The sequence below is a fragment of the Electrophorus electricus genome, chromosome 24, assembly GCF_041902795.1.
Source record: "Electrophorus electricus isolate QZ-2024a chromosome 24, ASM4190279v1, whole genome shotgun sequence".
Taxonomy (NCBI): Eukaryota; Metazoa; Chordata; class Actinopteri; order Gymnotiformes; family Gymnotidae; genus Electrophorus; species Electrophorus electricus.
Window position 1 is genome coordinate 12,697,638 of NC_137520.1, and position 12,756 is coordinate 12,710,393.

The window sequence follows — 12,756 nt, forward strand, 5'->3', positions numbered from 1 at the left end:
ACAAAAAAGCGGCACAGACCTGCAATATGTCCTGCCATCACGAGTGCGCTTGACGAGCAACAAAGTTTGGACACCTCTGGGTACCTCTCGATTTGAACGATAACGTTACCTATAACGACACACCTGCGGACAATCTGCTACCTGCGAGGATGCACAAGGTCGACCTGCCGGTGGACGAGGCTGCCGTGGAGGCAGTGAGGCGGCGCCGGTCCGCGGAGGCAGCCCGGCAGACACGGATCTTCAGCACGAGGAACCGAGTCATGGGTCTGGACCTGCACGCGCTTGAACGACAGGTGGCCGAGCGGCGTGAAAGGGTCGCGATGGACAAACAGCGGGACATGGCCCATGGTAAACGTGCATTGGTCAAAGCCAAAACCAGTCTATAGGCCACACTAAAATGTATAACTGGACACGTTTTTCGTCCCCCCCCCCCGTTATACAGATGCGTTGCGTGTCTCCTTTGATGAAATGCTTATGAGGCAGCAAAAAGAAGAGGAGGACATGAGAAGAGGCCTGGCACGGGACCTCGTGCAATACCGGGCAATGCACCAGCGCGCGGAGGATTCACGTGAAGCAGACCTTAAGTGTAACCACCAGGGGGCACTTGGCGTCGACGTATCTGCTCCACAGTCCTTCGGACCTGCCAGCATGCAGGTTTTTCAGGTGCATATAGTCTCTGCAGTTACTGCCCACTAACTACGCCTTCTATCATTTAAGGCACTGAGCTCGGCATTTGCCATAGAACGTTTGAGTCTTTGGACGGATCTGTTTGTTTCTGCATGTGTGGGTTCAGGGAGAAGGAGTTGGGGAGGATGAGAGGAAGAGGGCTCAGATGGAGATGAATGAGAGAGTGCTCCGAGCGCAAAGAGAAGAGCGGGACAAGCAAAAGAGGGAGTACAAGCACAAAGGTAAACACACACACACACACACAGCCCAGACTCCCTTATGTCTGAGTCCTTACAACCTATGGGCCTGCTGATGTGTATGTACACTGTAGTGGGTCATCACCGTTTCCTCTGTATGTTCACAGCAGTGCTGAATATGTGCGTGTTGGGGAAGCAGTGAATGTTGTGTGTGTGCAGAGCTGCTCAGATGCAGAGAACTGCTGCAGCACGACCTGCGAGTGGCACAGCTGGATGCTCTGGAGACGGAGTGTAAAAGAGCCGCGTGCATCGCCCTCAAAAGCTACAACCAGGCTCAGGTGGATGGGGAGGGATAGGGAGAGAAAGAGAGAGGGGGGAGAGAGAGAAAGAGAGAGGGTGGGGAGAGAGAGAGAGGGAGAGAATGAATCTTAGTACATCAAACAGTGAGTCCATTACCTTGATTGTATTGTTTTCTTAAGTGATGGAGCTCATTAAATATAGTTTGCTGTTCTTTGCTTTGCAAGAGACAGCTACATTTTAAAAGTGTTTCCACATTATTTATATTATTTTAAACCCTCAGGCTTTCTTTGTCATTGTCATTTTTGATCAATAGATAATAACCCTCCAGGGACACGATGAGATGGGAGGGTCAAAGCTCCTGAACTCTGACCTTGAGCTGTGTTTTTGTAGGCAGAAGAGAGGTTGGAGAGAGAGAAGCAAGACAAGCTGAGACAGGAAGAGGAAGGGCTGGCAGAGATGTTGCACATGGTGACCTCTGACCTGCTGACCGAGTGCCCGGAGGCAGCAGTCAGAGCAGGGGCGGCCCCCTGTGTGCCGCCAGACCACTGGAAGGGAATGGGCCCCGCGCAGCTCAGCGCCATCTACAGGCAGAGCGAGGAGCAGCGCGCCGAGAGGGAGGTGAGGGACCATCTCTCTTGCTTTCACACACCCTCTGCACCGAAAGGCGGTGCTTCTGTCTCTGCCGTGGAAGTACATCCCTCTCGCCCCCCACAGAGGCACACGCAGCTGGAGAGGCAGAGGGAGAAGGCGTGGGATCTGCTGCAGCTGCAGCAGGCCAGGCAGCAGGTGGAGGAGGAGAGCAGAGTGAGAGAGACAGAGAAGGAGAGGAGAGGGAAGCTGGACCGCTACAACCAGCAGCTGGCCAAAGAACAGCGGGCACAGTAAGGGCAGCACGCAGGCGTCAGGCACCGCGGAACCCCAGCCCTCTGCTAGCTGATAGCACTCACAGCCTTTAGCTTCTTCACACTCAGGTGTTACTGTATGGATGTGAGTGCTGGTTCTTTTGTCTTTTGTGCACTAGTGAGTCATGGTATAACATTAAACACGTCCTGTGGCGATATTTTGGAAAGCTCATGTAATTCTGAAATCTGGTGTCTTTGGTTTTTTTTAGACAATTTTACAAAAATCAATAAAACATTTGAAAAAAATGTTTAAAAAATAGCATTTTTAAGAAGATAGAAATGCTAGCGTTTAGGCATGTTTTGTGCCGCAACTGTACTTTCCTCTTGTGTAAAAAAGTGAAATGTTTGCAAAAGTCGAGGCCCTGTGAGAGTCTACTGATGAACAGAAATCCTGTCTTTTGCAGCCAACAGTACCTCAAGACGGAGCTTTATACCAACCAGCCCGCTGCCCACTACTTCACCCAGTTCAGCACCAGCTCACGCTAGAAACCTCTCACACCACCATCCGCCCAGCACCAAATGCACTGTGGATGTTTGAATTTCTAACTGCAGAGAATACGTGACCTTGTTAAGGATTAATAAATTATGCTTTTCATAGCACTGATAAATTGTGTTGCATTTTTTTAATATAACATTCAAATATATGTATTAGAACAGCAAAATATTGTACTTCAGCATCAGAGTCCATATCATCTCATAGATTTTCTGTGCCATCATTTAAAACTACATTACGTAGAGTAGTAAAAAGTTGAACAATTTTAGTGCTACTCAGGCAACCTTGCATCCTGCCTGAGATGCACGCTTAAATGCCTAAACATGAAACGTAAAACAGCAGTATAGTGAATATCTGTAAACTGACTACATAACTACATAACACGCTGCATCCGGAAAGCCACCAACATTGTGAAAGACCCCACACACCCCTCACATGAACTGTTCACCCTTTTGCCATCTGGAAGAAGGTACCGCAGCATCCAGTCCCGCACCTCCAGACTGTGCAACAGCTTCTTCCCAGAAGCCATTAGACTGCTGAACTCTGGCTAACTCCAATTCCAATTCAGATTCCAAAAATGGGCACTTTTATACACACACACATACACACATGCTTATACACAGTCACACACACTCACACACTCTCACACACACACACACACATACATACGTACGTACATACATACATACATATCTATACACACACGCACACATTGTTTTGCATCGGACTAGTGCTGAAGTCAAACCTCACACAAATAAACTATGCACTTCTGTTGCAGTCTTGCACATTATCCTACTTGCTGCTAGAGTACTGCACTAAACCAGCACTGTACTCTGAACTGTTCTGGCTGCTACCGGTGACTGCTATTTTCAGGGTAGCATATCACTGATTGCTATGCACAACTCGCTTTACATATGCCCAGTACTGTGTACTGAACTAAATTGCACTGTCTACTCATTTTGTATTTTGTATTTGTCCTGTCCTGTATTTATTATTGTTTATTTAATGTTTATTTAATGACATTTTGCACTATATTGGACTGTTTGCACTTGTGTAGCATGTTGTCTGTTGCACTGTTGTTTTTATGTTGCACCATGGTCCTGGAGGAACATTGTCTCGTTTTTGTTGTGTACTTGTACATAGCTGAAATGACAATAAAACCTCTTGAACTTGAACTTGAACTTGACTCTTCTCTCCAAGGCCATCGCACGCTCGGACACCAACAACACAGACATCCAGAATTTTGTCCTGAGTGTATCTGTACAATATAAGCAAGGGAGGCTAACACAAAACCTATTAAAAGCAGCAGTCCCGTCGACCACACCCCACCATCCCCAACGCTCCACGGCTCAGACACACTGGTTTCAATTCATTTGAGTCAACACATGGCAAATTCTCCCTTTGTGTGTATGTGTGCAGTGTATAGCCAAGACTAGAGCATCCCTGATTTTCCCATGGCTTTTTCAGGAATTGCTTTGTAACAGATACACACCATACTGCAACTCAAGCAAACAGGAAACAGTTGGAAATGTGGGGGGAAAGTAGTCTTATTATGGTTGGCTTAATTTAAGGTCAATGGCCATTAATGTTTTATTTTTCTTTTTTATAAAATATGTTGTTTTTTTGTTTTTTTTAAATTCAGACATTATCAAAGGATGGCTTTTTTTTTCTTTTTAAAGTTTTTGAAAACTAATCACTAGTTATCCAGAACAGTTATACCACAACTAACATTTTAGCCAAAAGGTCAAAGGTTCAGAATTAAAACATCAACAACTCAGAATAATCGACGGAACACACTGTTACAAATCAGTGCCATAACAAAACAAACATTTGGGTTTTATTTACATTCAGATAAAAACAGAGGTTTTGGCCCGTCTCTGCTTCTGCACAAGAACACGACTTGCTGTATATCCTTTCACTTCACTTTTACTGGACTCCTCAGGTCTATCTTCTCATGTATTTTCACATAACACTGCTCACCCAAACGTACGTACCACACAACGAAATAGAAACCAGTGCTATTTGGTATATCTGGCATGGGATTATATTCTCCACCCCTTCAAAGCATACAATCTCCGTGTATGACATGAATCACGATAGTTACATATATGACTGTTTTTACATAACCAAACCAAATTTGTCAATGAGTACATGAGGGTGTGTGTGTGTGTGTGTGTGTGTGTGTGTGTGTGCGGTGTGTGTGCGGTGTGCTCTCTCACAACCCCATCAAACTCAGTACTACCTCACACCCCATTACACTTTTGAAGTGTGTAGTCATATGGCTTTACACCAACAGGACTGCAAGAGAAGATTTGTCAGTACACACAGTTTAATACACTACGCATGACAACTTTTCAGTAGGTATTGATTGCTCCATTGATTTTATTTTTGAAGCATTTACAATACAGTGGGTGATTCATGATTCACATACACTAGTTTTCCAGGTCAAGCCCACTTGTACGGGCCCACCCATATCCGTCCCTCGGTCATGGACAAACACGATGGAAAAGTGACATGGCCGTTCATCATAACAGTCAACTGCAACGCTCTCGTGCACTCATCCAGTCATTCCTCACATTCTGACCCATTGCTTTTTATTTGATTCTTTTTTAGATTTCTATAACCTTTGATTTATTTCAATCAAACAAAGGGAACATGTGACATTGAAAATATTTCAATAATCAAGTGATGTCTAGTCCTGGATCTCTTCAGAACTAAAATTACAGTAGCTTAAGCATGTTTAAGATGTGCCATCATTTAAAACTACATTACATAGAGTACAACAGTAAAAAGTTGAACAATTTTAGTGCTACTCAGGTAACCTTGCACCCTGCCTGAGATGCACGCGGAAACGCCTAAACATGAAACGTAAAACAGCAGTATAGTGAATATCTGTAAACTGACTCTTCTCTCCAAGGCCATCGCACACTCGGACACCAACAACACAGACATCCAGCAGCAGTTTAGTGGGATATTGGCATAGTTCACACCACATATTCCTCCTGTATGAAAATACACCTTTACGAGAATTTTGTCCTGAGTGTATCTGTACAACATAAGCAAGGGAGGCTAACACAAAACCTATTAAAAGCAGCAGTCCCGTCGACCACACCCCACCATCCCCAACGCTCCACGGCTCAGACACACTGGTTTCAATTCATTTGAGTCAGCACATGGCAAATTCTCCCTTTGTGTGTATGTGTGCAGTGTACAGCCAAGACTAGAGCATCCCTGATTTTCCCATGGCTTTTTCAGGAATTGCTTTGTAACAGATACACACCATACTGCAACTCAAGCAAACAGGAAACAGTTGGAAATGTGGGGGGAAAGTAGTCTTATTATGGTTGGCTTAATTTAAGGTCAATGGCCATTAATGTTTTATTTTTCTTTTTTATAAAATATGTTATCTTTTTTTTTTTTTTTTTAATTCAGACATTATCAAAGGATGGCTTTTTTTTTCTTTTTAAAGTTTTTGAAAACTAATCACTAGTTATCCAGAACAGTTATGCCACAACTAACATTTTAGCCGAAAGGTCAAAGGTTCAGAATTAAAACATCAACAACTCAGAATAATCGACGGAACACACTGTTACAAATCAGTGCCATAACAAAACAAACATTTGGGTTTTATTTACATTCAGATAAAAACAGAGGTTTTGGCCCATCTCTGCTTCTGCACAAGAACACGACTTGCTGTATATCCTTTCACTTCACTTTTACTGGACTCCTCAGGTCTTTCTTCTCATGTATTTTCACATAACACTGCTCACCCAAACGTACGTGCCACACAACGAAATAGAAACCAGTGCTATTTGGTATATCTGGCATGGGATTATATTCTCCACCCCTTCAAAGCATACAATCTCCGTGTATGACATGAATCACGATAGTTACATATATGACTGTTTTTACATAACCAAACCAAATTTGTCAATGAGTACATGAGGGTGTGTGTGTGTGTGTGTGTGTGTGTGTGTGTGTGTGTGTGCGGTGTGCTCTCTCACAACCCCATCAAACTCAGTACTACCTCACACCCCATTACACTTTTGAAGTGTGTAGTCATATGGCTTTACACCAACAGGACTGCAAGAGAGGATTTGTCAGTACACACAGTTTAATACACTACGCAGATTACAATAAAAAAGACACACGTATAGAGGGCTACACAAAATTAAGTACGCTAGAGTACGATGGTGGGGTGAACAAAGGTAACTTTCTGGTGACATCGGTTATGTGGACAGGCACAGGGACCGATGGATGTGACAGCTGTCTAATACTGTTGGCTGACTGCTGGATACCACTACGTACAGCGTGATATAAAGCACCTCATGTTAACATACCATTGCAGCTTTTCTATTTACAGTATATAGCTTGGCTATGGGGACCTGGCTGTGTATTTGCTCTTGAGGTATGCAGAAAACCAATCAGAAAATCACATATACATTATGGGAAACAGAAGAAAACATAAAGGCATAACATTTTAAAATAAAGTAAAATAAAAAATGTAAAAGAACGCAGTGCACCGGTCTTCCAGTGCAACCCACTGAAATGGCAAATAACAACTACTACATATAATAAATAAGTCCACCTATGCAGCCCATATGCAGTGTGCACTGGGCATACGTCTGCATAATGCACTGCTCAGGACATTAAGGTCCTCGTTTCCCTCTGCTTTAGTCCTCCTGCACTGCCTTCTGCGTTCTGTATTTGGCATTAACCGTGGGTGTCTTGGTGGCTGAATTGTCATTCTGTCGTTAATAAAGTCACTGGCATTCAGTAGGTCATTTTTGCAGGCAGAAAACTGGGAGGCCAAGCCAGCTGTCACCCGTGTGTACCTGTGCACAGCTGTGTATGCCTGTGTTATGTTGGGCTGCAGAGTTGCAACACAACGGCAACTGGGAAGCAAGCAAAAGATGGCAGGCAGTGGTTTTAAGGGACAACACGATTGTAGCACTGAACCAGTAAGCGACAACATGTTATTATTAAGCCATGCCCAACAGCATTCGCTCGAAAATAAACATGCCCAAAACCTCTGACTCCAAGGTCACTAGCAGTGAACGTGCTCATGGCCACTAACTGCAGACATTTCCAGCACAAAGAAATATATGTGAAGTTCTACAAATAACATACATGCATAATTTCCACTAAATGGTGTTTTGAAGATCTCAATGCAGTCAATCTATGCAAACATTAACAAGACATTTTTTTGGATTTTCTTTCATCTATCTAGTATGTTGTTAGCCATATATGGATTATTTGCTTAGCATGAATAATTGTGGACACTACAGTGTCTTCCCAGCTTGCAAACTATTACAAAAAAAGCATAACTTTTACATGCTGTTAACTTTGCATAGCTAGCTATCATTGGTTACTTTAGTGGCGTAGAGGGCACCTATCATGAGCAAGCTCAAACGTTAATGTTGTCACTTACAGCTTAGTGGTGTCATTCAGTTTCAGCTGAATTTCGTATTTGGTTTTGTTTCTGGCATTGTTATGTTTATAGTCCCTGAAATGATGATGCGCTTGTCATCTTTTGTTTGTTTCGCAGTTGCTGCTCTTCTGTGACTCTTTCAGTCACCGTACTGTAAACTACTATGGAAGGGCATATTAGAAACAAAGAGGAATTATCTATGAACAGTTTGCAGGGAGGTTCCTACCCGTACAGTTGCTTGTCTAGTCTATTCTAGACTATTCTAGTCGTTTGTGTTTCCCTCCATCTATGCCTGAATTGTATCGGTTGATCAAATTATGTCTAATGTCAGTCCCAAAATTGTATGTGGTGTCCCACTACATGGGATTTGCTTTGAGTGTACATACCGATGTTGTACTGCATCTACTCATTATATAGTCAGTCACTTAGATACGTGTTAGTGGGCACATGGGTGAATCCAGTTTGGAAGTGTGGCCTACCCTGCCTGGCTAGTCTGAGGCCACGGCGGAATGGGGTGTGCCGTGGCCAGTGGGCGTGACGGTGGCAGGGTGGGCGGGGTGAAAGGGCAAGCTGTCCTAGGGCTCCACCTCGGGCGCTTCTCTGGTGCTGCTGAGCTGACTGGCCAGGGACTCGTCCATAATTACCTCCGTCTGGATGCTGTTGCTGTTGCCGTAGTCCTCGAGGGCGCCGTCGCTGCAGAGCTTGCTGTCCTCGCACAGAGAGGGGAGACTGGCCGTGCATTTATCCTCGTTATCACTTCTCAGGGGAGATGAAAGACAGGGAGAAAGGGAGAGAGAGAGGAAGTGTGGGATGAGTGGAGAAATGGACAGAAAACGGGACAACCGCTAGAAAGTGCTCTCAGACGGCAATTAAATGATTAGGCTGAGCTCAAAAGGACTGCGTAGAGGGGGGCGGCGAGGAACCCAACCCCAGCGAGAGAGCAGCCGCATGCCTTTACAGAAACACACTACAAGTCATACCTCTCTAGAGATCTGGACAGCGTTTGAGAGCATCAGGAAGAAAGAGAGAGAGCGTAAGGAATACAAAGAAACGCCAGAAGAAATTCACAGGCAAGCTTTGTCATTTAGAAAAGCACTGATAAGTAGCTCAGGGCACCACACCTGTACTCCCCAAACGTCTCGTCCTTCATGGGTCGGGCCTCCGAGTCCACCTGGCCCTCCTCCTTGTCTTTGACTGAGATAGCAGAATTTACAGCGTTAATATCACTGATGCCACTGCTTCTGTAACAGACAAATGTAAAGCGTCAGCACAACCGCAGTGTGCGGTCACTCAGGCAGGTGGCGCACCTGAGTACTTGCCGCCTTTGCTCCGCTTGATGAAGCAGAGGATGAGCAATACCAGCAACAACAGCACGAGGGCGCTAATGAGTCCAATGAACCAGCCTTCAGTAGCAAAGCCAGATCGCATCTCCATCACTCCTACAAACAGACGGGCATGAAAGCAGACTCAGGGTGTCAGGGATTAAAACGACACACATCAAATCTTTTTCAGATGTAGCTAATGTGCTCGTTTTTGCATAGAAAGACCAGCCTGAACTTATAAAGAGTCCAGCACTTTCAGAACCAGCTCTGACCTTTAGTCCTGACTGCACTGTTCTACACTGTTTTACACCACTGTTTCTGTCTGAAAGCGTTTGTGTTTGTGTGTGTGTGTATGTGTATGTATGTGTGTGCGCGTGCGTATGTGTTTACATGCTACCTGCTCCCGTGGTCCGTATGTCAGTCTCCCAAAAGGTTCCGTTACTGGAGATGAAGTGCAGTATGTAGGTGGATCCAGGCTGCAGGCCGTGCAGGGAGTAGAAGGCCTGGGTGGAGTTCACTTTCTCCGAATGCTGCCAGCTCCCCCGGCCTGGGGGACAGAAAGCCCAACACACTCCATCCCACTGGCACATTAGCAGCCGGCACAGAGTCGTCTGCTCTGGGTTTGGCATCACCACGGCAACATGCTGGCATCACATGACACCTATGCTGAAGTTGGCCCTCAAAAATGTACATCAGTGCCTTCACATTAGAGGTTTGCCCTTTTTAAATAGGAACAGGAAGCATATCAAAGGCTAATTACTGAGTTATTAGTGTGCATGTGCAACAGTTCCATTAGCACTTTTAAAGGGCATTTCCTTCCGGCAAAGCTCTTACCGTTCTTCCGTAGGTAGTGAATGTGGAAACCCACGTTCCTTTGCCTCTCGTGGGAAACCCAGGTTAGGTTGACTGATGTCTCTCCAACAGACAGACTAAAGTTCCGGGGTGGACCTATTCACACACACACGTGCGCACACACGACGGGAAAAAAATAACTTTATTCTGTTTTCCATTATGGATGCCTGCTCTATAACGTCAATGGTAACATTGTTGTGCCTGGTGGGACAGGACACTGAGCACGGAGTGTGTTCAGGAAAAACTTTTCCATATTTACACTGTAATCTTAATCACTGCACTTCTCTCGGGCCCATTACTCATGCATATTGCTTTTTTCGGAGAAACTGTTATGCTTCAAGGAAACTGTAACTGCATCTCGGAAACAGCAGATATTTCACGGCTGGATTATAGTTAGTTTGGGAAGATTTATTTCTCTGGGTGCATTCTATTTCTAGAATGTCATGTTTTATTCATTTGCTCAGTTATTTTCCATTGCTGGGTGATGCTGGCTTATCAGAACTCTGTGTACTTGATACCCGATAACAGGAGATAAAACTTTGGCGTTTTTCTCCAGAAGAAGGTAAGGGAATCGACTTCCCTCCTTCCACCGGTCCCTCGGTAAGCGCACTTGGTCTGCCTGTTTAGTGTTCCATCCGTTTGCAGTAATATAAGTCAATGCAGAAACCCAGCAGTATCCAGTAAAGACGTTTCATACGACCGTGATTAATGTTGCTAAAAATTAAACCTTAATCCTTGCATCCTTTAATCTTTGAAAACACAAAGCAACGGACTCAGAAACAGGACAGATCTGCTATATAAATGTGGGACCTCCATCGAGGATGGTGGCTCCTTCCCGGGTGATGGGCAGGCCATCCCCAGCAGCGGTGAAGCCCCGCAGGTAGAAGCGGTAACGGCTGTGGGGGTCCAGCTCTTTAAGGGTCAGCTGGGTCACCGTGGGGTCATCAATCCTCTCCTCCTGCATGGGACTGTATGCATTATCGACTGCGGCGTCAGAGACAGAGATAAAGAGAGAGAACAACGGAATGTGAAGATGAACAGAGAAAGCAGAGACATAATGGGGTATTTCTTTGTGAGGTAAACTTCTAGAATGTTTTCTAGGGCACCAAGGGACGTTTTAGGCACAACGGGAGGCGGATGGCCTACTCAAAGTAGGATCACATTAATACCGAATCCAGACACTGTCAGGCGGTTGTACGTGTACCTATATCGAGGATTTTACAATGGCCTCCAACATGGATCAGCCAATCAGATTTTAGGACCAGAATTATCTGTTTTATAATGCCACATAAATGCCACTGATTACTTGAACTGATTACTAGAACTGTCTGTGTAGGATGAATGTACTAATTACTAAGAAATTAATGGCATATGAAAGCAAAGTATTGCATCTGATATGCTGTGAAGAAACATTACACGGATTCCTATACAGCTAATATTCCTGCAGTCATTTGTTTGAACGCTACAAATTATACAGTGGATGTGTGTAGGCTTACGCTGCTGGTATTGCACCAAGTATCCCATCAGAACCCCGTTGGGTTGGGCAGGTGTGGTCCAGTGCAGGGCCATCTCTCTCTCAGAGGGGCTGACCAATACCAGAGACGTGGGCGGACCAGGAACTGTAGGAAAATGACAGCGTCGGTGAGTGGAATCCACAAGCTTGCCACGTGGATCTCCTCATCTTCCTCTGTGATGCTGAAAGGCTCGAAATGCTTGGTAATTATCGAAAAGAGTTGAATTGGGAGTTGTAGAGAAACGCAAAATTGTCCGGGGCTTTGGCTTTTGTGACTGGGATTTACAAGTGGTGACATAAATGTATGCTCACATAGTCTCCAACATTTATTTTCTGTCTCTTTTCAGTCCTGATTGAGACAGGAGGTGCTTGGGCATAAAGTCTGTGCCTCACCGCCCTCGGGGGTCTGGAAGGTGCGCGCCTCCGAGTCTGGTCCAGCTCCTCTGCTGTTGAACACTTTCACGGTGAGGGAGTAGCAGGAGTATGGCAGCAGGCCTCCCAGGTCCTTCTTCTCCTCGTCAGCTCCTGTTGTCTCGTAGACGGCGCTCAAGGACGCGTCCTCCCTCCCGACCTGATTCTGCTGGTGTCTTCCACATGGGCCGTGGTTCCACAGGTGGATCTGACAGGAAAACGACAAACAAATTCACTTCATGTTGGTGCTCAGCCAGTGGAGATGTTGAAACTTGCCTCTCATTTCATCAGTGTGGAGATGACGAAGCTTTAAAAAACACTTGAAAAATGTTATACATCTTTCTAAAACTCAACATTCAAAAAAAGGATTTTAATAATCTCCTTTGGAGTCACAGATTAGCGGAGCTCAGGCGTGAAGATCCACGGATGTGCCTGGTGTTTTTAGCTCATGCTAAACTTTTATCTGTTCGTTTTGGTGGCGGGCTCGTAGAGTGTTTTAGGGCAGTGATTCAGCACCTTGTAGCCCAACAGATGCCCCCTCACAGACTTCCTTTCCACTGGGGCCCATGTCACCCTGATGGCAGTGCTGCTAAGAAGAATCACACCCACATTCAGGGGAGATTCCAGAGGATCTGAAACACACACACAGGACACACACAGTGGACCCGT

At 45.2% G+C, this 12,756-nt stretch overlaps 2 protein-coding genes across 4 annotated transcripts in view; one reads left to right on the top strand and one right to left on the bottom strand.

Moving 5' to 3' along the window:
• The first annotated feature begins 5 nt into the window (after nt 1-5).
• On the top strand, nt 6-3,674 carry ribc1 (RIB43A domain with coiled-coils 1). 2 transcript variants are annotated; one of them, XR_014119789.1, is made up of 7 exons: nt 6-348; nt 443-663; nt 794-908; nt 1,083-1,201; nt 1,554-1,781; nt 1,878-2,150; nt 2,470-3,674. XR_014119789.1 is itself a non-coding variant. In XM_027016317.3 (7 exons), exons 1-7 carry the CDS (start codon nt 150-152, stop codon nt 2,549-2,551), a joined length of 1,131 nt encoding a protein of 376 aa, XP_026872118.3. In that variant the 5' UTR covers nt 7-149; the 3' UTR covers nt 2,552-3,202. The 2 variants fall into 2 exon arrangements, 1 of the variants encoding a protein (XP_026872118.3); XM_027016317.3 differs by having other exon boundaries at nt 7-348; nt 1,878-2,044; nt 2,470-3,202.
• A 1,235-nt stretch (nt 3,675-4,909) lies between these two features.
• l1cama (L1 cell adhesion molecule, paralog a) overlaps nt 4,910-12,756 on the bottom strand; it is a 35,241-nt gene continuing 27,394 nt past the window's right edge. The window contains exons 20-29 of one of the 2 annotated variants that reach the window (XM_035522291.2): nt 12,604-12,719; nt 12,070-12,295; nt 11,660-11,782; nt 10,974-11,147; nt 10,146-10,259; nt 9,709-9,858; nt 9,297-9,428; nt 9,111-9,183; nt 8,970-8,981; nt 4,910-8,745 (exon numbers count right to left, since the gene is read on the bottom strand). In XM_035522291.2, the coding sequence (XP_035378184.1) occupies nt 8,565-8,745; nt 8,970-8,981; nt 9,111-9,183; nt 9,297-9,428; nt 9,709-9,858; nt 10,146-10,259; nt 10,974-11,147; nt 11,660-11,782; nt 12,070-12,295; nt 12,604-12,719 (1,301 nt within the window). In that variant the 3' untranslated portion in view covers nt 4,910-8,564. The remainder of the gene's footprint in view (nt 8,746-8,969; nt 8,982-9,110; nt 9,184-9,296; nt 9,429-9,708; nt 9,859-10,145; nt 10,260-10,973; nt 11,148-11,659; nt 11,783-12,069; nt 12,296-12,603; nt 12,720-12,756) is intronic. The other variant, XM_035522292.2, reaches the window with a different exon arrangement.

Coding starts and splice junctions, on each gene's coding strand:
- ribc1 (XM_027016317.3), top strand. CDS start 150: ATGCACAAGGTCGACCTGCCGGTGGACGAGGCTGCCGTGGAGGCAGTG. Junction 1,782..1,877: donor AGCAGCGCGCCGAGAGGGAG/GTGAGGGACCAT, acceptor CGCCCCCCACAG/AGGCACACGCAGCTGGAGAG. Junction 2,045..2,469: donor GCCAAAGAACAGCGGGCACA/GTAAGGGCAGCA, acceptor TGTCTTTTGCAG/CCAACAGTACCTCAAGACGG.